General features: G+C 43.4%; 1 protein-coding gene across 1 annotated transcript in view; it reads right to left on the bottom strand.

Annotated features, from left to right (window-relative positions):
- Positions 1 to 6735: 6735 nt before the first annotated feature.
- The window catches only part of EPDR1 (ependymin related 1), a 35621-nt gene continuing 18161 nt past the window's right edge, over positions 6736 to 24195 (bottom strand). Inside the window, exons 2-3 of the mRNA XM_074841573.1 lie at positions 11821 to 12029; positions 6736 to 9456 (exon numbers count right to left, since the gene is read on the bottom strand). Of these exons, the coding sequence (XP_074697674.1) occupies positions 9266 to 9456; positions 11821 to 12029 (400 nt within the window). The 3' untranslated portion in view covers positions 6736 to 9265. The remainder of the gene's footprint in view (positions 9457 to 11820; positions 12030 to 24195) is intronic.

Below are 24195 nucleotides of genomic sequence, written 5' to 3'. Positions count from 1 at the left end.
TACCTTGCCTGACACACAAGAATGCATTTGCTTCTATCAGATCTGTGGCTCATAGTCACCCGGTGACCTACTGGTGCCTCCAGGAACATTTGCCTGCTCTGATGTTTCCGAACTGGAGCAGAAACTCATGGTGCTCCCCACCTAACGTTGTGTTACCTACTTCCACCCTGCAGTTCTTCACACAGGGCTTATTGATGTAGGAGATACCTCTTCCGTCAGAGCTTCTGCTGGTAGGGAGTAGGGGGACCGTGGAATTCTACTGTGAGATACAGCTTTTTTGGGTTCATGGATGCCATGAAATCCAGAGTGAGATGTGCCCAGTGAATATATCTTTTAGAGAAGGCGGAAAGCCTACATATCTTGATGGTTTTCTGCAATCTAAATTGAAAAGACCTGACCATGAACCTCACTGTTTCATACATCTGATTACAGAAAAGCGTGAAGGGTGGAGCCTGAGAGGTGTGTTAAGGGCTTTCACCCATCAGTGGCCTGGTGGCGTCCTGCTCCATGCAGTCAGGACCTGCAGATCCAGCCCTCCACGGGGTGGGCTCTGAACATGAAGCTGGTGGTGTCAGTCCAGTCACTTTCAAAACAGATGTCTGCCTCCCAGGGAAGAAAATAACCACAGCTGGCCATAACTGAGCTTCCATTTTGGAAGGTTCATGGGAGAAAGTGCCAAATCAGCGCAGACCCTGGAAAAGCTACAGGAAACACTGGTGGGTCAGTGTGACGCAGTTCGTGGCACTGCTGTCTGTGGGGGTATGCTTTACTCCTGCTGGCTTTTAAAATGAATTCTGCAGGCATTTAGTGAAGAGGAAGGTTGTTGCTGGTAATGCTGATATGGGTAAGGAGGTGTCTGGTCGGGTGGCCATCCAACACTAGAAGGCAACTGCCTCTCTTTAAGAGTCCCTTAAGACACACCTGTAAGACAGCTGCCGAGAAGGACTGAAGATTTTGCTTTTTATACACCCCCTGAATCCACCTGAGGATGTTGGTGTGATGAAATTACTGATTATGTTCTTCAGATACAAAGGATCTTCTATTTTTTTTAATTAGTGGAAGAAAGTATGGAAAACAATCTTCTAGCACATGCTTTGTGATTAATCTATGTGCAAAACTGGTGCAACGAGTACAGAAAGCTGCCAGGCTATGTCTGTTCAGTTAAAGAGTCTCAGCATTTTGATGCCAGCTCGGTGTGACGAGACAGGCCCTCGCGTGTGTCCGAACGTGGATCTGATGGATCAGCAGGCAGAGCAAGGCTAGAGACAAATCCCTTGCCAGGAGTGCCTCCTGGCCAGAGGGCTTTGTGGCAAAAGACAGTCCGTCAGTAGCAAGGATCTCAGATTGTATGGCATTTATAAGCCAAAACCGATGTTTTGAGTTATACTTGAAAACGAACTGGTAGCCAGTGCATCTTAAAACCATGCTTTCCTCTTTGCAAAGGGCCCCACAAGGCAAATGATTGCTGAACTATAGCACATCCTGAAATAATTAGCTTTAGCTGTAGTAATTGCATTCCCATATAGTGCTGTACCTAGCAACAATCCAGGCTGGAAGTATCAAATTCCTAGATAATTGCACTGACTGCCACAACCAAAAAAAAAAAAAAGATCACATCTTTCAGCCAGTGTGGATGGAAATTCTTTTGGAAGTGCAGGTGTTACTTGGCTTTTTCCCTTCTTTAACAATTTCTTGGGTTTTCTTCTTTAAGTATGGCCACTGATGGCCTGATCTGGGGTTTGTATCTCACCCCAAATGTTTTCCTAGGAAGGCCTGTGGCACAGCAGGGCACTTTGCTGTCGGGATTTTCAGGACAAAGTGTGGGCTGTTTACAGCACTCGAGTGCAATGATTCTGCTCACACCCTCGGGTTCGGGTGACCCAAAGTTCATTGCAGCGCCTCAGACACCTGACCAAACACATGCCACATATGTCGCCCTCCTCTGAAGCCCTTTGACAGCCGTGTTTCAGGCAGCTGCTGTAGAAATAAAGGAGGGAGCTTTAAAGATGTATTGTGCTTGGCTGCCCTTGCCTGGTGCTTTTGGCTGGCTGGGACACGACTCGCCGTGGAGGCGATATCCAACATTTCCTTCTGCTCTTAAAAGATCCTCCAGAGAGGGAGATTTCGTTAGGGAGCGACATGTCTGACATCACGCGAGTGCTGTTCTAATGGAGACAATATTAGCCCCAATCTTTGAAGCGCGATAGCACTTTGCTCCTGTGGCTTCGTTTTTGCAACTGCCTGTTTTGCAAGTCCAGCTTGGGTGGCTGGTGTGATGGGAAAGGCAGCAGGTGCAAGGGAACGTGTCCTGCCTTGCTTCATTCTGGACTTCTCCCTCTGATTATTTCTCCTGAAGTTTCTCACGGGGACCATCTGTCCTTTTCATCCACATCTGTAGGAGTGAGGCTGTTGGAACAAGTAATCCCAAGGTCAATATCATTCTGGCAGCGTGAGCTCGCACAAGGTGGAAATTAAATGGAAGGGACTTAGGCGCTCTCAATGTCCAAATTCAGCAGCTCACTTAAGAAAACTTCTTGGAAAGGAATGAACAGGATCATAAGCGCTGACTGTTGATTTCCACTGTCTAGAGATGATTTCGCATTCAATGTATCCACTTCAGTGGGTGGTGCAAATGTTTGGTACTTCCTTGAAGCGAGCCTGAAAGGTCAAATCCACCCAAAACCTCCTTCCCAAGGAGGAGGTGGAGGTCCACCCAAAGCCTCCCTCCCTCCATGGGGCACCTGACCTTAAAGCTCTGCCCTGGTCCCCACGGGGCTGTCAGGCACTGAGTGAGCAGTGTCTGCATGAGCAAACCCCACGGGTATTCTGTCATGCTGGTCTAGTCTTTCAGGGATTTGTATTGCCTGAGAAGAAATGGTGATGTTTAGGAACCTTTAAATTAGTATTTGGTCCCCCATGTGTTTTCTATAAGCCATAAAACAGGCTGAGAAGGGGCAGGCAAAGATGCTTCTCTGTCATTTTCCTTTTTGTTTGTTTTTTTTTTTCTTCTTTTATTTGGGGTGTAGTTGCCTGATTTCTGGGCTACCACTCTGTTGGCATACTTTAATTTTGCCTCTTCTCACTTCTTTTTTCACCTTGTTCTTTCATTGCTGTTTTTCTCTGATTCTCACCTAAACAGAACATGAACGTTAGAGATTCCTGAATGGGATTTCCAGTCTACGATGTCCAAGCAGGCTGGAAACAGGGAAAAATGTCATTAGTTTGTCTAAGCTTTCTCCCATGATAAGGGACACTGCCTGTTGCTCATAGTCTGTCCTGTGTTCAAGCAAGCACATTCTATTAAAAAAAATCTAGGACAGATCCTGTGCTGGCATAAACCATAATCTTTCTTTGGAAATCTGCAGAACACCAAGTGTACACACAAGTAAAGTAACCCCATCCCTTTGACAGGACAAGGTTTGTAAGAAGAGGCAGTGTATTATTTCATTAGCTCAGTTGATACGGTTGGAAAAAGTATCAAACTTTAGGCAAGAGCCCCTCTTCAAGCCCACAACAGAAGCAGCATCTTTCAAAGGTGTATGCCAGTTGAGAGTAGTTATTCAGAGTTCAGCCCTTCTGACAAGCTGCATTGTTTACTTTAAAGTAGAAGTTCTAAGGCTGAAAATCTTTAGCTTAAAGCTACAGATTGTTTTATAGATACAGCTTTTGTTTCACTACAAGTCTTTGGAACTTTCTACATACCATTTCTTTAATTCAAAAGTCGACATTTTCAGCAACTAAGTTTCACATCATTTCTGTAGAAGCATGCTGGGAGAAAACATCTGGTTTTCTGTCCCTCTGTGAAGCAACTGCTCAAGAGTGACCTATGGACATGCATACAGGATTTAGTACAAGATACTAAAGTACTTCAATGAAGTAAATGCAATGCAGGCTGCCCAGCATAGCTCCTGATTTTCCTTTGGAGAGGTCTGGGGTATTTCTTGGGGTGAAGTGTCTACAGCTCTCCAGAGCCCCCTCCCCAGAAGTTTAACACTGTTGTGGTACTTGGTCGTCACTTGGGCCACCAGTAGCAGGATCTCTGCTGTCACTCAGTGTTACTTTCAGTATTTCCACCCCCTGTGTGCTTACTAGCTGCTGCCAACATCAAGAATCTCTATCGCTATACAAGTTGCTGAGTATGTTATTGCAGCAGCAATCAAGGACTGCTGCCTGGCAGCAAGAGGTTGGTAAAAAAACCTAAGTTCAGCATTCCTATGACAAATCACCCCAGCAAATTAACAGTAGTAAGAGAAGAAGAAAGGTACCAGCTGAAGCACCAACACAAAAAATTAATTGCAAAACGGCATGGCACTGGCAAGAGAGGAAGGGCTTTTCCCACACCTTTGCAAGACCCATAGGGAAGTGGAGAGGCCCCACCAGCCCTGTGTGTGGGCACGGCAAGGTCCCTGCTAGACCCTTGCTTGTTCTGGAGAGTGGGGGATGGAGAGGGGACAGTGGGGACAGGCTGAGGAGCACTGTCCGGCCACCTGGGGGGCTGTCACAAACCGCTGGGTGGGGGCAGGTGGCATGGGCACAAACCCCTGGTAGACAGGCTGGGATGGCAGCAGTGGGGACTGGGCATGCTTTCTCCACTGAAAACAAAACAGAGTCCCTGGCCTGGCCTGAAGGATAATTTTAGTGCAGAGGGTGAAACCAAACCCTTCCCTTCAGCGTGCCATGGGCTGTAACGCAGAGCTGGCAACTCAGCTGCTGCTGTTTCAGGAACGTCAAAACTGTTTATCAGCGCTGGGCAAGCGTGGGAAAAACCTCGGCGGGGAGCGCGGTGAGCCCAGCAGGCTTTCCTTTCCTCTCCTTTCCTTTTGCTCGCGAGCCTCTTTGCCTGGCGTCAACAAAGCCTGAGCTGAGCCCAGTTAATGATGGCGGCTGGGTGCTGAACGCATAAGCAACAACCCCATGCACTGAGTGAGCACACAGGGGTGCAAAGAGTAAGCCCACACGTGTAACACACACGCATAATTTTATTACACATTGTAAGGCAGTAGCTGGAAACCCTGCGTGACATTTGTGCTATTGCAGCAATGACTCAAGGCCTCTGTGCGCCCCACTGGCTGAGGCGGGGATGCTGGCCCAGAGCTATCACAGTCAGGGAGACAACAGCAAGTAGAAAGCAAAATTATTGTTCCCACTTTGCAGAGTGGGAAAGGAAGGAGCCTGAAGCGGCTTCCCATGTACCACGTGGTGAGAAGAATAATACTTCTGTCCTCTGACATGCTCAGTGGCAGCAGGCAGCTCCCCTCCTGAAAGGCACATATATTCCTGTAGCTAAACAGGCAGGTCACCGGTCACTCACTCGTGCCTGCAAAATGTGCACTGCTGGGCTACTTGTCCTTACTTCAAACAAAATATCATACTGTAACTACGCGCATCATTTCATTCAGTATGCAGTTTCAGGCTCTATGCTGAAACCACACAGGTCTTTACCCTGAGCATGTTAAACCAGTATGCACTCAAAGTAATGGTTGGAAATTTACCTTAGCAGCTTCATAGCAGCATTCTTATCCTACATATCTGTCACTGTTTTCCGAGCCTTCCAAGCTTGCTTCATTTGTTCCTATGCCTAAGTGCAGATGTGAAGATTAAATCTGTATGTGCTTGAGTCCATGCTGTACACGCAGCCTCCTGGAAAGGTAGCTGAGGGAGACCTCAGGATCTTTACAGTCAGGGACCTCTGTCTTTTTGTGTGGGTGCTCTTTTGAAATCTTTATTCCTCACGACTAGGGAGCAGGCAACTAGCTGATGATTTCCTTACATGCCTTTCTGACATTTGGGAATATCCTGCGGCTTGTCTCCAGCACCAGTTTGTGGCCAAGGATGCAGGAGATGCAGGATATGATGCAGGTGCCGCGCCGACACCTCTTAGCAATTGGGATTTCGAGGCACTGGCAATTGCACCTGAGCCGACACTGTGCTTACGGTTGGTCACCTACATGTAGTTTGGCATATATTGTTCATGTTTGGTTATGGCTGGCTCTGCTCTTGCACTCGAGATAAGACTGCTGGCAAAATTAAAGAGGTCAGGTCCAGATCAGATCCATCAGGTATTTAGGTGCTGAACTCCTACTGAAATAAACGCAACTGAGGGTTGTAAATGCTGTTTTGAAGTGGACTCCACTGACATTAGGAAGTAAAGGGTGGTGGGAAAAAAGATGCAAGATTGCGAGGAGAAAGCATGAGCACTAGAATGAAATGAACTTCAAGGTGGAAAACACACTAATTTTGTTAGAGTGTCCCAAAGTAAGAATATTGTATTGTTTAGAGATTTCTTGACTAAAATTTTCTTTGACTATGGATTGTTGTATTTCTTCCTACATTCTTCATGAAAGTTGGCATGCCCTGGTAAATGGCAGCACTTCCATGGTGTGCAGCACGGCTTGAGGCAGTAAAATCTGGCCCTAATACTGGAGTTAAGCAAACTGTTAAAATAGGAACTGAACCAAATGTCCAGATCTCCTCCCCAAACTCAAACTAAACCTGTTTTGAGGTTTAGGAATGTTTAGTTAACTTTAAATAAAACAATGTTGTGTTTCTACACATCCTGCTTTCAGCGAAGCCTCCAAGCTGAAATACAAAAATATGGCAGGCAGATCTATGTTTGCACTATTTCTGGCCCAGCTGAAACCAGGAAGCACTGGAAATCTCACAAAAACGGCTTTGTCTCACAGGCTATCCAGCTCCCAGGTTCTATCACTGTTACCCAATAGAATACAATGCAACTCATGTACATACCAATTTATTATTAATTTTCTACCAGATAACTGTGATAAACAAATTCCCCAGATTATCAGACATATGAAACCCCCATTTTTACTTTACTGTGGCAGTACACAATATGGCTACTTTAAAGTCCTTTTATGCTCATTCTTACGGAGCCGTTGGCATAGTCACATAAAGACAAAATGTCTCTTGTGGCATCTAACAAATGATAACAAAGATAGCAAACCATGCATATACATTTCATGCTTTATATTTGGGTCGTGGCTAATTTAAAACACGTAATCCAAAAATTTGCTGTTTGGCATCTCTTTGACAGCTCTCTTTATTGAATCTGCAGAGCATAAATAGAAAGACAACAGCATTGTTTTAAAGGTACATATTTAGCCATATAAAATTGCCCTGTATGTCATGGCAACATTTTTAAAGCACTTCTGTGTACCAGAATTTTGCAAATTCATATTTAAAGGAACATTTAATGTTATTGCTAGAAATGATATCACTGTCAGCAAAACATAATGCAAACACCCTGATTACTCAGCTATCTGCTCTACCACAACAGTCGTCCCAAACGATACAGTACCACAGCTTCATGTTTGCTAGCCAGATTTATTATATTTTCCAGATTCTAACAAGACACAGATATTAAGAAATGCATGTTAATCATTACCCTAATGAGAACAATATGCAGTTAGCATTTAGGTTGTCACAAAAAATACAGAAGGCGAGTACAGACTAAATGAACTCTAAATTCAAGGAAACCCAATCCTTCTTTCCACTAGCATGTTTCAGTGTAATAGTCATGTCCGAGAGAAAATTTTTAAAGAACTACCTAAATTTTAGCAGGTATGTGTGTATGCTTTCATTAGGCACAAGGCAAAGTAGAATGCCATTCTGACCACAACTGTGAAAGCAAAATAACCGCTGTACCACTTGCTTACATACAAAAAGCTATGAGCATAAAAAGCACTAAAGGCCTGCCCAGCATCTCTCCTTCAGAGACACCAAACTTCCCAGTGTTGCACTGTTTTCAGCCATACAACTTCTGGAGCAAAAAACTACCCAACACGTGTAAGAGGACATGAATCTGGCTTTAAACATATTTGCAAATTATAAATAAAACGCATGCCTAAACTTACAGAACAAGCCAATTCATTTCATTTGGTAAAAGTGCAAAACCCACCACCATTCCACACTTCTGAGGGCCTGAAGGTGCATGAAGATTTGGTTTGAATTTTCTAAAGCAAAATATGTGTGCTTCTTGCACTTTTTTGGTTATTTATTCCCCTTAAGGAAACTTTCACTCTGCCCACCAGAAAAGTATGTAGAGATGATGGTTTGAGATGATGCTGGAACAGCAAATAAGGCAGGCACCAATGAGGTGGGTGCAAAAGAAAGCAAGATTGTAAATTCTTCTCAGATTGCAGTACCTTGCAGTCACATCGCGCAGAGGATGTCTAAAACCTCTCCCTCTCCCTCCCATTCCTCCCCCCACCTCCCCACACTGGTCACACAGCTCTGTCTTTCACTCCATTCAGATCACCAGGCACTGTGTGAATGCTGATTTAGCCTTTACTAGTTACCCACTAAGAACGGCTTTTTTTCACTTCTACCTGGAATTATAAAGGTGTTTCCATATTCTTTATGTAAAGACTTTTGAAAATAGTTACAAAATACTAAAGCCACTTAGAGTGCAGTACCTCTTAATCTCTTTGCATAGGTTAAAACTAGTATTGCCTTGAAAAGTGAGTGCTAAAGTAAAATATGACTGAAAAATGTCTCATCACACTCACCAAAAGTGTAGTAAATGCAAGAAAAATTTGGTTTACTTTTTGGGGGGTTTACCTCTCCCTCCTCCCCTTCCTTTCACGCCATTCTCCCAAGAAACAGAAAAGTACTTTTTGCATGCCAGCTAGCATTACATGAATAGAGCTACTCCAGTTTCTTTTCAGAAAGAAAAAAATCAGCTCAAACATAAGACTACCAGCTTCCTAAAGGGCAGAAAGAAAAAAACACAAAGCAAAACAAAAGCAAGAGAATGAATTTCCATAGTTTTGATGTACATTGTTTAAAATGGGGTATTTTTCGGTTAGGGATGAGGCCTTACCCAGGACATATTTCCCCTTCCCTCAAGTTCCCAGAAGTAACAACAACAACAAAATCTAGCTTTTCCTTCTAGATGTTACCATTATTGTAGTCTGCTTATGCTTTGTCTTCTTGAAAAAATAAATAATGAAACCTTTGTAAAAGGAAAATCATCCACAGCTTAAATAAATAATATCTATAAATATTGTCTTAGTGGTAACTATATAATACTGCAAGTGCATCACTGAACAGATTAATGTGATGAAAGAGATCTTTTGTGTTACATATTTTACTCAGTTAAATGTTTATGTTCCCCTTCAAGTGAAAACTTACAATTCCCAAAAGAGCAACAATAAGCTTGAAAAATCAGGTTAGACGTCAGCAGCTGACTATTAATAACCATTCTCTTCGCTAATATTTGTTTGCCCGGGGCAGCCAGTGTCCATAATCAGCATTCATCTTTCATCCTCCTCAGCTGGGCTGTCTGGCAGGTGCTGGGTGGGGTAAACACTGAGGGGTCGGCAATGCCCAGCTGTAGATCAAAAAAGCGAGTGGAGGTTGTCACGCTGTAGTTCTTCGTATAGGTTTCCTGTACTGGGTAACAGTCTTTGACTGTGTAAACGCCGACCCAGGATTCCACTGTAACCAAGCAGAAATGCGACTACTTTAGATGACATGAATGAATGTGTCACAATGATGTCAGTCAAAAAAACAGCCACTCCTCAAGCCTATAGGCTGGAACTGCCCATAGTTCTGTCCTTATGAATGGCAACACCAAGAAAGGCCACAAAACTGGTATAATTTGGACACCGCAATGATCTTAAACCTGAACATCTTGGTGTCAAGCACATTTCAAATCATGATACCGTCATGGCATCAGTACGTCACCTTTCAAGTATACGTCTACTGAAGGATCGTCACTTCTGCTTAGTCCCAAATTTAGCTGTGTTCTGCACAAGTCTGATCTCTCTCATCTCTCATGCCACTTTCATGTCAGCACTTACTTCATTAGTAAAGCAATGAAATGCTTTTTTTCCCAGAGGGCAAATTTTGGTGCTATCAGCTTGGGTAGCACAGGGGCATCTCACCTTACACTCTTGACAAGTTCAAAGGTGTGATTACTGAAAACAGTGTTGGCCCTCCACACAGCCTTTGGCACTCTACAACACTTAGTCCCCCTAACTATGTGGCACATCTGATTCCTTTCTGTGCACAGGAAGTTCTGCACTCACTACCCAAAGAAGCACAGAATCACAGAATCATTCAGGTTGGAAAAGACCCTTGGGATCATCGAGTCCAACCATCAGCCCTACTCTACAAAGTTCTCCCCTATACCATATCCCCAACATCTCATCTAAACGCTTAAAGCACTTCTCTGCTGCGCTGGGGACTCCTCTGCACCACAACTGACAGACACAGCAACTTGCTTCCACAGCTTCTGGTCCTCTATAATCTTAACTGTCATTCTTACACTGATGATACTCACCACATCTTTAATCCAAATAGACACGACCTTGCTTCACCTTTTTCCATCTTACTGTCTTAAGTGCAGAGGGTTTGTCTCATTAAAAGAGCAACATTCCCAAATACAACTCCAGTACCTCTGTCTTGTTTTAACTCACTCCTTCCATTTACCATCATCTATTCATATCATCATTATCATGTTAATTTTTTAAATTCCTATTCCTCTCAAGCATTTCTACCAGTTCATTATTTCAGGACTTCACTCAATGCTGATCTCTTCCACATACGTGATGTAATAAGTCAGTCCCTTTTTTTAACTTAGTTTAATTCCATGATGTGCTTATCTCAGAGGTGTTCCTTCACTCTCTTTCCCCCTCAGCCTCTGCCTCACCTCTACGTTCATCACTATGATATTTCTGTAGTCAATACTATCAAAATGGTTTCCTTTGATTACCCTTCACTTTTAAATCTATTTTATTAACCCCACGCACCTCTTCTGTGATCTTTCTTTACCCCTTCCCTTGTACACCACTTCATCCAGTTGGTTTATGTATTTGACATCTCTTGATAGCAGAAACTCATGAGGTTACAATACAAAATTACCTACTGAGATCATAAATCAGTTCCTCTGAGTGATGCCTGTAACAACTTTTTTCAGTCCCAAGGAGGTTTATTTTCTCACACTCAGTAGCAATTGAACATATTTATTTTCTGTCCTTTCAGTATTGTGTCATACGCTGTACCGCAACCACATTATCAGAAATAGATAAGGTGTGACATGAAACACACATACAGTACCTAAAGAAAGGGTGGCAAGCTGTGCAGTATATGAACATACCTCTCCAGGGCATCCTAATATACCAAAAACATTCTGGCCTCAATGAGTTTGGATTTGACTATCCAGAAATGGAGGCTTGTTTTCCTCAACAAATCTTCTATCAGAATTTTGAATAAAAAATTAAAGTAAAATATGATGCTACCAAGCCTACTTTCTTTTATGATGTATGTGTTCAGCTGCCAAGTGCAGAACTGAGCCTTGAGAACAGATATTTCTTACTAGTGTGGCAGATAACAAAATTTAGGTGCACATTAAGAATGTCCATTGCTGCAGAAACATTTATTGGATGTATTCTGTGATATCATCTGATAGTAGTGTGTAGACACACAGTGACACCTGCTTTGTTTCTATTATGCACTCTCTAGTTTGAGTGTGCCCCTAATTATATTACCAGTTCTTCTTTAGATCAATTTTGGATACCAGCTGCTAGATTCAGAGGCAAAATGATGCTGTTCCATGCCAAAATCTGTATAATATGAACTAAAATACAATAAAGTCCCTTGATCCATCTGAGATATGAAATTTTCTTAATAAAATGCATTGATAATAAAATGATATGTTGTGCACAGGGTATATTTATTTTTTCTTCCAGCAAACTTCATAAACTATGGAAAGCTGGGGTGAAACATGAATAATTTTATTTTTCCCTGGGTAGCAGAGACAATGATTATTATTAAGATGAAACAAAAGCATGCACATACATTTCCTGGCTGGTTTTCTGTCAGACCATTCCTGTACCATAATTTTGTCTCCAGGTCCCCCAATGTAGTATTGATCTTCGTAAGTTGAATTGGCAGGAATATCATATGGATCCCATGGCTCTGTCAGAGCAATCTTTGAGCAAAGCTTTGTAACTTGTTCAATCTGAAACATCACTGCATCTTTGTAGAGCAATATATACTCAAAGAATCTGAAATAGAAAAAAAAAGCAGTTAATATATATAGTCTTTTTCTATACTCAGCAAGGAACACTGCTGATAAGTAAGCTTGCCTTTGACTTCTCAGTATAAGATCATTTTCACTTACATTAAACTTTGCCAAACTTTGAGAAAGGCTAACCAGTTGGGCTGAAATTTCCCATGCTTAAAGTTTGTCTCAGCTAACTCTTTCCAAAATAAATAATCAGGCTGAACTGGTTCAGCCATTTCTGAGAACAACAGAACAACTTTTCTGAGAACAACTGAGAGAAAAACATGTTATTATTCCTAGTTTTGTTTTTTAATAACTGTTTCATTAAAAAGCTCTAGTGCCTCCATGTTTTGGAGAAAGGACTTGAAATTTGGCAGGGGAAAAGTTTTTATTAAAAGTTGCCCAGATTTGGCTAAGTTATAAGCCTCTGAAAAAACCTGCTTGCATTTGCAGGACAGATTCAATTCCCCATGAATGTGGTAGAGCCTTTCTCTGTGCTGGTTAGATGTGGTATATGTCATCCTCACTGATGCTCCTCCATGGCAACCCATGTAGCTTAGTGGGACATGCCAGTGAAGGGGGAAGTACATGGTCTCAAGTGCAGAACTGAGAGGCTCTCCATCCTAATGGCAAAGTTTCACTCTGGAAGCCACCAGACTCAAGAAGTAGAGAAATGAGAAATCAGAGGAGCAAAATAGTAAGGCAGAGATAAGGAGAGGCGTGGAGATCAATGAGCTTGAGAGGCCAGAAGCTGAGGTCAACAAAATGGATAGTTAATAAGGTTTTAAAAACAATCTTCTGTAGAGTATAAAGTGACTGATTCCTGCTCTGAGGAGAGATGATAAACCTCTTCATGGACATTTTCATCTAGTTACTAGTTATAGCAGTTGGGTCTACCACAAACACTGTGACTTTGCTTCATAGCTATAAAAAGGAGGTGGTATGATCCTTACCTTGTAACTGGGGACAGAAACAGAGAGAAACTGAAATCAAAATTATCAGAAGTATCAACTGATTTTGAATACACAGCCAGAAACACCAGAAGCCAAACTTCTCCAGGATACTTAGCATTATCAAACACATGATGAGTCGTTCAAAGCACAACTCAAAGCATCCTCATGCATGCTCTGCACCGTTTGCAAAGGAGACCCAAGCGTCACTCTCTAAACCCCCCAAAACTGTGTACTCATTATTAGAAGCTCCCTATGAATATCTTAGCTCAATATTTGGCTACAGTCTACTGTTACACAGTGACTCTAGAGAAAAGGAAGGGATGGTATTAATTCCCTCAAACAGTTTCATCTTGCCTATCTGTAACAGTGTCTCTTTCCGTCTGTAATTCCTTGCTTCATCCATGATGCTACCTCCATTTCCTGCAAAAAAAAATAAATAGCTTGGGTGTCCTTCGGACAGTGGCATCTTCCACTTCACAAACTTGATGCTAGCCCCTAACGGTATTCATCCTGTGCCATCAGCAAGATAGGAAGCTGGTGGAAAACAGTGCATAATCCATGTAATTGAAGAGATGATGCACAAAAGCAAGAGGGAACCTTCTCTGTGATATTTCCCAACTCTTCTATGTTTCTCTTTGCAGTCTTCACATTCTTTTGGGGGGGATGTAGAGATTACTTAAAATAGGGCTGACAAAACAATTTACAGTTTTAATTGTTGCACTATGAAATTGCATCAGACAGGAATCACTTTACCCGCCACTGACACAGAGGCATTTAAAGGTTGCACTATGAGAAGTGTCTAGGCATGGTTAAAAGCATCTGAGCAATATTCCCTTCGCTTCTTGAGAGGAACATTCATCCAAGCACGTGTGGAAACATAGGCAGGCCAGACTGAATGGTGATGAAGAATTTAAAAGGGGACAAGGAGGCTGACATGAGGTGAGTTGGGGCATACCTCTCACACATGACCTTGTGAGATAGATTGTCCCACTTTCTGTGAGGGAGTCAGTTACCGGGAACTTCCCACACATTAACAAGACTTGCACAGAGAGGCTGACAAACTGCAAGATTATATATTAGCTTCCCTGTGGTAAATCATTCTCCTGCCCATATCTTAAAATATCCCTGCTTCTGTGATGACTTGTACCAACCTAAACTTGGCTACCATTTTCTTAGTCAAAGGCAATGTCTCCACAGTCATGAGACACTACTGAAGAATTCAGTATATATAAACTGGTTCCTTACGTAGACTCAAGCCTGTGACTACGTAAGGACATACATAACTTTATATCACATTCAGTCCAGAGAACATACTCAAAAGAACACTAAAATACACTTATTTATGTGTTTGCAAGCAGGCTCTAATGACTCAACTATTGTTCAGATGGCTGCCCAGGCAGCTTCCATAGAAGTGGGATGGGGAATGCCTTACAGATGAGTCTATCGATGTGTCTGAGATATCTGAGTGATAATACAGTCATTTTGTGAAAGAGCAAAAAGCAATATATTAGCAAAGCATTACAAACACTGGGAATAAAATTTAAACAATTACAGTTCTTTTTTATTTTAAATCCTTACTTAAAACTTATTTCACACAGAAATTTTACTTGCATTTTTAACAATATTTTTTTCACATTTCCTTTTTCCTTATCCTTTCCTTTATAAATTTTTTAATGGAATAAATTTTGTAACCTGTGAACTGATATCACTCTATGAGGGACATGTGCCACCTTTACTCAAGTGAAACAGTAGTTCAAACTTCAATCTGACAAATGCATGTATGTAACTTCCAGCACATGGATAGCCACTGTGACTTCAACAGATGGCCTGAATACTTGCAGAAGGAGGGCCACAACCCAAAAAAGCCTAGTTTCTCACTTTGCCATCTTCCATGCAGACAGCAAGATGTGCATTATAAAACAACAATGAAAAGAAGAATTAGAAAAATCCAAACAAATCAAACTCATTACCAAGCATCTCTCTAGCACCCATTCTGCAGAGTAAGAGGCTCCACCACCTACAGTTTTGGTTCTGGGAGGGGCAGAGTGGACATTACGTGGAACAGACATCAGTTGTACGATTTGATGCGCTTCTGGGATGAACTCAGCAGCTACAGTGGCACGCACACAAGATGAGAACTGCAGAGAGCATGGCTCTACTCACTGTGCATGGCAGCCCTGGGTAAGCAGCAAACATGATTTACACTGTCATTATTCAACCCGGATGTACCTCACATCCAAGTTTTAAAGAGAATTGGTCCTGTGTGTGTCCTGGAAATAGCAAGCAGAGAAGCCTAAGATTATACAGGATCTGAGTTTAACTGCATATGAAAGCTGAATGGTTAAGTTGTTTTATAAAGAGAATTATTTACGAGCCAAAATTAATAACAAAATGTGTATGAATATAAAAATGACAATCTAGCACATTTTAAAGCAAAATATTTAAAAATAATTTCCTTTTTTTTTTTTTTAAACTGGCCAAGTCCTAAGTATACTGCCTTTATTTGTTTTAGGTGCCTGAGATTTCATTGGCTGCTTGAGGGGAAGCACAGTCCTGAAAATAGGTCTTGGCAAAGAAACAGAAGAGGAAATGATTTTTGATTAGTTTGTTTTTTCAGAAAAAGTAACATATTTGCAGCCTGTGCCCACCTCTAACATTATTTTTATAATAACTTCATTCCTTAAACTGTAACTTCAAGAAAGCCCCAACCTGTTCACTGGACACGTCCAAACATTTGGAGAAGTTACTTGGACAAGTTCCCCTATTTGCCTGACTGAGATTATTTCCCTTCCTTTCCTCCTATTCCATCCTACCCTGTCCTATGCCTCACACCCTTTGTACACTATGCCCTATGGGACTCTCTCATGGTCCTTAATACTCCCTGAAAATGGATAAATTCCAGCATATAAAGGGCACACACATGTTTTTTGCTCCTATGCTTTAAAGAATTTCTTAACACTGGACCATATCCTGCACAAATAATTCTATTGACTTTGCTGGAATTAATCATGTCAGACAGGTGGGATACATGTTGCGTTCAGTACTCTCTTCTCCCGAGCTAACTGAAGTATTTTTCTGAATAAGAGATCAACTGAATTCAATGCAAGGGCAGAATACCATACCCACATAATCACGAGGCAAAATATGAGTGCAAAGCACTTTCATTGAGGACATACTGCAAGGAGTGGGTGTGTATCCAAATACTGTCCTACCTCTGAGATTCCTCCTGAAATTTGTGGAGATAGTTAGAGGTGCCTCCCAGGAGACACCCCAGATCATGTGCTCCACACTGGGCACCCCGGGGCATCAGTCAGCAGGTGGTGAGCAACTGTACTGTGCATCACTTGTCTCGAGGCTTTTATATCTCTCTTTTTGCAATCTTCCATTTCATTACAATTATTATTGTTGTTATTAATATATTTAATTTTATTTCAATTATTAAACTGTTCTTAACTCACAGGTTTTACTTTTTTTCCTTTCTGATTCTCCTTCCCATCCCACAGGGGTGGGGGGATGAGAGCAGCTGGTGTGGTGCCTAATTGCAGTTGGGGTTAAACTACGACATGTACAGACACGCTCCTGGTCCCTCATAAATGACTGAAACCAGGAAACTTATCTAATGACTTGTCTTTTGAATGGATTATCATTCTGCATGTTATTAATGCAATGCAAAACAATGAATTACTTTTTAATATTGGTCAGAAAAAGAAGTCATTTGACTCGAGACCATGCTACCAGCTCTGTTTCAGGTACTCTCTCTGCACCAAGTTCTGCCGAAAAGTGCCCCATGCCGAGGTCCTTCCCAGCTGTCAGTCCTGAAGCATGCTAGCCTGTCCATCACCTAACACATCCGTGTGACTCCCAGGGTTTACTTCTGCACTTCCGAAGGCTTCCTCGTGAGCATCAAACCTAGAATGAAGGAGCTGCTTGCTGTCCAGTTGCCTTCCTAGTGACTCAGAGGAGCAGAGGTGCTGACAGTGACATGCCAAGACCCGCGTGATGTATCGAAGCACATCAGACAAGGTCATTTGCTAGAGAGAAGCAAAATAATTGTCTGAGGCTGAGACTGGGTAAAAGAAATTCCTTGTGTGCTAAATCTGGCTCTGCATCATTTTGCTCTGTGGCTTTGGACAAGTAACTTACAGTACCAGAGCCTTAAAATGCCATTCTTGTTATTTATTTTTTGATTGCTGTAGCACTGAAGAGACTCTAATCAGGGATCAAGAATCAGTTGTGTGAGGCATTGTATTAACAAAGAACAAAACCACAGTCCCTGCCCCAAAAAACAATGGAACAATAGTTCTTGTAAAACAGACTTTCCTTTCCTACAAAAACATATGGGGTTTCATGCAACCAGGGCTTTTAACCTGTTGATTCAGTTTTTCCAGCTGCAGCCATCGTATCCTTAAAACTCCCACTCACATTAGCCAGGACTTATATTACCTAGTAAGTATTATAAAGCAACTGAAAAATGAAAGCAAAATTTTATGTATGATTTGTATCGGAGATATTTCATTACTCAGCAGGGAACAGTATTTGCTATTTAAGATACCAAGCTGAGGTCGCTGCAATTATTCCAAAGCTAACTTTGCTTTCTCTTCTGAGATTAACTGAAAGCTTGAAGCATTTGCCTGCCCTTGTGATATTACTTAATTCTTTGCCGGTTCTGTTTGTAAAAAGGAATTTTTAAACACTGTGAAAGAACTGAGAAACACTTCTAACTACAAGGAAGTTCACTAAAAATATCCCAAGTAAATTCTCTGTTCTACTGTGCATGGACAGGTACATCCAAATATGTAATTCTTTAGTTATCTTGTATCCTTTTGATAACATACCCCACAGCAATACCACTATTTTTTACACATCTCTTATTGAAGAAAGATGTACTGAGAGAATGGGAACCTTTACTAGAAGGATGACTACAAAACCTCATCTTCTCAGCTCTTCAGATTAAGAACATTTTCAAGGGAGCAAAACTGCCAAGCAGACACGCAGTTGATAAACACTCATCAGGTCAAGAACATTCATCTGCTTTTGGAAAGCTCTGGCAAGCTCATTTCGAGACTGAGAAGCATTCGTTTTTCAGTATATTTCTGGGAACTCCTTTCCTCTTTCCCATGAAGTTTTCGGTAATTTCAGACTTGTGTTTTTCTTCTGGTGTATCAGACCTCAACAACAACAGTAATTTACCATATTTGATCTCACATGTTTGGCAGTGGTGCTGGACTATGGTATATTGTACAAATAACAGTATTGTGCAAATACATGTGACAGTAAATGTAATCTGATATTGTGTAAAAGCAGTATTTTTTAGTCTGACTTAAATCATTCACAGATTGTAAAGGCCTTTTCCTATTTTCAAGGCGACCAAGCCCCCTGTATCAGGTATCTAATTAGCAAGGTATATGAGGAACTTTGACAGCACTACCAGTTTCCAAAGCAGAGAGAATTAGGCAGTTTAAGTCCTGTTAATTATGAAGTTTGTGTAGAACGAAAACCTTAAATATAGGAATTGAAAGCTAGAAACTCAAAGCTACACCAGCTAAAGGATATTTTTGTGACTATAATTATGAAACTCAGTAAAAAAATTATGAAATGTCTTATTCCTTTAATTGTTTTCCAGTAAATTAGATTAGATTAGCTGCTTTGGCAAATACTAAAGGAAATTAAGTTCTTCAGCAAGAACGCCGCTTCTCTTGCTGTCCCTTTTTGGCTATTTGACACTCCATAATAATTAATCTGATCCACCAAGTTGCACCCCTGAGAACAATGCATTCTAATTGAAGTTGAAATTCAGGAAAACAATAAAGCATTGTGTTTAAGGGAGTTGTGTTTTGCAAGGGGCTAAAAGATGCCTTGTCCTTAATAGAGAGAATCTGTGTGTTTCCATGAGTAATGGTATATTCATGAATTGGAGCCCTTGGTAGACAACAGCATAGCTCAAAAGGACAGGAATGGAAGATGTGGCCAGAATACCATTATGCTTTCCAATGAATCAATGGAATCACCTACTAGGGAATATGGTGTATATACTAGTAGAACCACATCATATCAAAATATACTTGAGGTCAGAGATCATTTTCCTGTTCTGGGTTTGTAAAAAAAGTCTAGTACAGTGAGGACTTAATTTCCTGAGCAGGTTAATAATAATAAAGGTTACTGCAAAATCACAGCAGGGCTTAGAGGAGATCAAAAACAGTGAGGAAGGTCAGGACTTGCCCCTCAATGTATGCTAAAGACCTTAGTAAGGACAGAATAATAAGGAGGGAAATGACAGAGGTACATTATCATTTATTTATTACATTTCTCATCCTCTTTGTGCTATATACAGAAGGGAAGTAAATAACTCAATTGAAAGAGTGGATGCTCAAAACTGAGACGTGGAAATACTCTTTTGAGTGCGCAATTATAAAGACACTCTATGAGCCTGGAAAAATGCAAGAAAAAGGAAGCTGAAATTTAATATGTAGAAAGATGTGGGAGAGAGGCAAGTCGACATCGGCCTGTCAGCTCTGCGCAGCCCCTGAGGAGCAGCAAGGCTTCGATGAGAACCAGGCCTTGGGAGAAAGATAAGAAACTGCCGAGTTGTGCCAAGGTGTCAGGGAAAAACAACGGACAGCTGCAACACTGAACTGTGAGAAGTTACCGCTGGGTGAACAGTGTGTGAACGAGAAGTTGATTGGTCTGCACAGCGCGTGTTAGAGTGGTCTTATGCTGATAGGAGAAAAGGTGGATAGCTGTCTAATTGCTGATTTGCTAATTATGAAGTAAGAGCTTTAACCATAGTGTAAATATGTACTATTGTAAGAATAAAGGGTCTTTCCTTCTGCACTTCATGGAGAGTCCGTGCCTCAATTGCCACAGAGAGAGCCAGAAAGATCATGGTTACAACGGCTGAGAGTATCTCCAAAAAGAAAACAAAGCAAAACAAAATGAAAGACACAGGTACCTGTGTTCCTGGTTTTGATTTCACCCCTACAGAGCTGCCAGGACCCGCGTGACAGCGCCTGACAGGACCTGGCTGGGGCCAAGCCCTGGCTACGCATAAAAGCTGCCCTTAGGGGGCGCCAGCGGCCAGGGTGTGGCCGGCTGTGGGCAAGGCCGGCAGTGGGCGTGGCCGGAAGAAGGGCGTGGCAGGAAGGACATGGCGGGCAGGGCACACGGGAAGGGCGCTGAGGCTCTGCCAGCTCGACCAGGGAGCGATGGTACCTGCGGGGCAGAAAGCCAAGGCCTCTCTAAGCTCCGCACCCGCCACGACTGGCGCAGCTGCCCGGACAGAGTTGTGGGGGCACACGCTGGCAGCCCGGTGCCAGGCCGCAGGGTGGGCCCTGCTCTGACGCCAGGACGGGCCGGTAGCAGTGAGCACCGCGGAGGGAGGTACGCCCAGGGAGAGGAGCTCCTCCGCTGAGTGACAGAGCTCTGGGAGGGGGTGAGTAGGTTGAGGAGTATCGGGGGGTGCGAGAGAGATGGACTACTGGAGCCACACCCTGTCTTCCCTGGGACAGGCCCAACAGGCAGACAGGGTGTGTGACACGAGGATCCCCTGTCTCCCTTCTGCCTGGCTGAACACGACGACTTAAGGGACAGGGGGCAATGGCGACAAGTTCCTGCCCGGTGCAACACACACCTTGCCTCTGTGACTGTCCCACCTTCACAGCTGCCCCTGCATAACAGGTAAGAGGCTCTTCAAGTGGAACCAAGTAATAACGAGGACAATGGTTCATCTAGCTTGGAGGTCTTGCCAAGGTTAAGTCAGACTACAGCCTGCACCAAAACTGCTCCCACAAAGAAAAAAAAGACGGGTCATTGTCACAGGAGACTCCTTTCTGAAGGGAACAGAAGGCCCAATATACAGATTTGACCCACTTCTTAGGGGAGTCTGATGCTTCCTGGGGCCTTGGTTAAAGATGTGAAGAGAAAACTTCCTACCCTGGTATGGCCCTTGGATTATTATCTGTTACTGATTTTTCAGGTAGGCAGAGATGAAGTTGCAACAAAAAGTCTGATGGCAATCAAGAAAGACTTCAGGGTCTTGGGACGACTGGTTAAGGGATCAGGAGCACAAGTTGTGTTCTCCTCGATCCTTCCATTTGCAGGGAATGATGAGGGAAGAAACAGGAAGAGACAGCAGATCAATACCTGGCTCCAAGCCTGGTGTCACTGTCAGAATTTTGGGTTTTTTGATCATGGGCTGGTCTACATGACACCAGGCCTGCTGGAGACAGATGAGGTACACTTGTCTCAGAAGGGGAAAAGGATCTTTGCACGGGAGTTAGCAGGGCTCACTGAAAGAGCTTTAACTAGATTTGAAGGGGGAAAGGGATAAAACCAGGCTCTCTAGAGATAAGCCTGGGGGCAGCACACCCATGTTTGAGGGACGGTGTGCTAATGAGGTCCTTCAGTCTGCCATCTCAATGGAGGTAGGGGATGGAGATCCACGCGGCAGCAAAGGTTCAAGGGTTACTGATATGCTAAAAACCACGGAAGTGCCTGAGAATGGTCATGCAGTATTCAGGGCTTCTCCCCCACAAAAGGAGATGGGATCAACAGCCCAGCTGAAGAGCATCTACACCAATGCACACAGCATGGGCAACAAACAGGAGCAGCTGGAAGCCACTGTACAGCTGGAAAACTATGATACAGTTGCCATCACGGAAACCTGGTGGTACGACACACAACTGGAGTGCTGCAATGGATGGCTATAAACTCTTCAGAAGGGATGGGCAAGGAAGGAGAGGGGGTGGGGTAGCTCTGTATGTTAGGGAGTATTTTGGCTGTCTAGAACTTGATAATGGTTATGTAAGGGTCGAGTGTTTATGGATAAGAATCAGGGGGAAGGCCAACAAGGCAGATATCATGGTGGGAGTCTGTTATGGACCACCCACCCAGGATGAAGAGGCAGATGAAATGTTCTATAAGCAGCTGGGAGAAGTCTCTCAATCGCTAGCCCTTGTTCTCATGGGGGACTTCAACTTACCAGATGTCTGATGGAAATATGATACAACAGAGAGGAAACAGTGTAGGAGGTACCTGCAGTGTGTGGAAGATAACTTCCTGACACAGCTGGTGAGGGAGCCAACTAGGGAAGGCACCCCTCTGGACCTGCTGTTCGTGAACAGAGAATGACTTGTGGGTGATGTGATAGCTGCAGGTCACCTTGGGCACCGTGATCACAAAATGGGAGTTTTCGATTCTTGGAGAGGAGGGAGGTTGGCAGAATTGCCACCTTGGACTTCCAGAGGGCAGACTTTGGCCTGTTTAGGAGCCTGGTAGACAGAATCCCTTGGGAGGCAGTCCTGAAGGGCAAAAGAGTCCAGGAAGGCTGGACATTCTTCAAGAAGGAAATCTTAAAGGCTCAGGAGCAGGCTGTCCCCATGTGCCAAAAGGCGAGCTGGCAGAGAAGAACGGCCTGGCTGAACAGAGAGCTTTGGCTGGAACTCAGGATAAAAAAGATTTTATGGCGTTTGGAAGAAGGGAAGGCCGCTCAAGAGGACTACAAAGATGTCATGAGGTTATGCAGGGAGAAAATTAGAAGGGCCAAAGCCCAACTAGAATTTAATTTGGTTACTGCTGTAGAAGACAATAAAAAAATGTTTCTATAAATACATTAGCAACAAAAGAAGGGTTAAGGAGAATATCCATCCTTTACTGGATGCAGGAGGAAACATAGTGACAAAGGATGAGGAAAAGGCTGAGGTGCTTAGTGCCTTCTTTACCTCAGTCTTTAATAGTAAGACAGTTGTCCTCCAGGTACCCAGCCCCCTGAGCTGGAAGACAGGGATGGGGAGCAGGATGAAGCCCCCCATGATCCAAGGGGAAATGGCTAGCAACCTGCTACACCACTTAGACACACAGAAGTCTATGGGGCCGGATGGAATTCACCCAAGAGTACTGAGGGAGCTGGCAGAAATGCTCACCAAGCCACGTTCAATCATTTACCAGCAGTCTGATCTCGGTGCCAGGGAAGGTTATGGAGCAGATCATCTTGAGTGCCATCATGCAGCATGTACAGGACAACCAGGTGATCAGGCCCAGTCAGCATGGGTTTATGAAAGGCAGGTTGCTTGACTAACCTATATCCTTCTGTGACAACGTGACCTGCTTAGTGGATGAGGATGTTGCCTATCTGGAGTCTCGTAAGCCTTTGACACCATTTCCCACAGCATTCTCCTAGAAAAACTGGCTTCTCATGTCTTGGATGGGTGCACTCTTAGCTGGGTAAAAAACTGGCTGGAGCTGGCAAGTGGGGCCCAAAGACTTGTGAATGGAGTTAAATCCAGTTGGTGCTGGTCACAAGCAGTGTTCCCCAGGGCTCAGTGTTGGGGCCAGTTTGGTTTAATATCTTTATCAGTGATCTGGATGAGGGGATCGAGTGCACCCTCAGTAAGTTTGCAGACGACACCAAGTTGGGTGGGAGTGTTGATTGCCTCGAGGGTAGAGAGGCTCTGCAGAGAGATCTGGACAGGCTGGAGCGATGGGACAAGGCCAACTGTATGAGATTCAACAAGGCTGAGTGCTGGGTCCTGCACCTGGGTCACAACAACTCCACGCAACACTACAGGCTTGGGGCAGAGTGTCTAGAAAGCTGCTTGGTGAAAAAGGACCTGGGGGTGTTGGTCGACAGCCGGCTGAATATGAGCCAGCAGTGTGCCCACGTGGCCAAGAAGGCCAATAGCATCCTTGCTTGTATCAGAAACAGTGTGGCCAGCAGGACCAGGGAAGTGATTGTTCCCCTGTACTCAGCACTGATGGGACCACACCTTGAATACCGTGTTCAGTTTTGGGCCCCTCACTACAAGAAAGAAACTGAGGTGCTGGAGTGTGTCCAAAGAAGAGCAATGAAGCTCGTGAAGAGCCTAGAGAACAGTCCTTCGAGAAGCAGCTGAGGGAACTGGGGTTGTTTAGCCTGGAGAGAAGGAGGCTGAGGGGAGACCTTATCACTCTCTGCAACTACCAGAGAGGAGGCTGTAGTGAGGCAGGTGTCAGTCTCTTCTTCCAAGTAACAAGTGATAGGACAAGAGGAAATGGCCTCAAGTTGTGCCAGGGGAAGTTTACATTGGATAGTAGGAAAAATTCCTTCACAGAAAGGGTTGTCAAGCACTGGAACAGGCAAGTGGTGAAGTCACCATCCCTGGAGGTATTTAAAAGACATGTAGATGTGGTGCTTAGGGACATGGTTTAGTGGTGGGCTTGGTGGTGCTAGGTTAACAGTTG

The sequence above is a fragment of the Strix aluco genome, chromosome 1 (genome assembly GCF_031877795.1).
Source record: "Strix aluco isolate bStrAlu1 chromosome 1, bStrAlu1.hap1, whole genome shotgun sequence".
In the NCBI taxonomy this organism is placed as follows: domain Eukaryota; kingdom Metazoa; phylum Chordata; class Aves; order Strigiformes; family Strigidae; genus Strix; species Strix aluco.
Note: the sequence above shows the minus strand (reverse complement) of the source record. Positions and strands in the feature narration are given on the sequence as shown.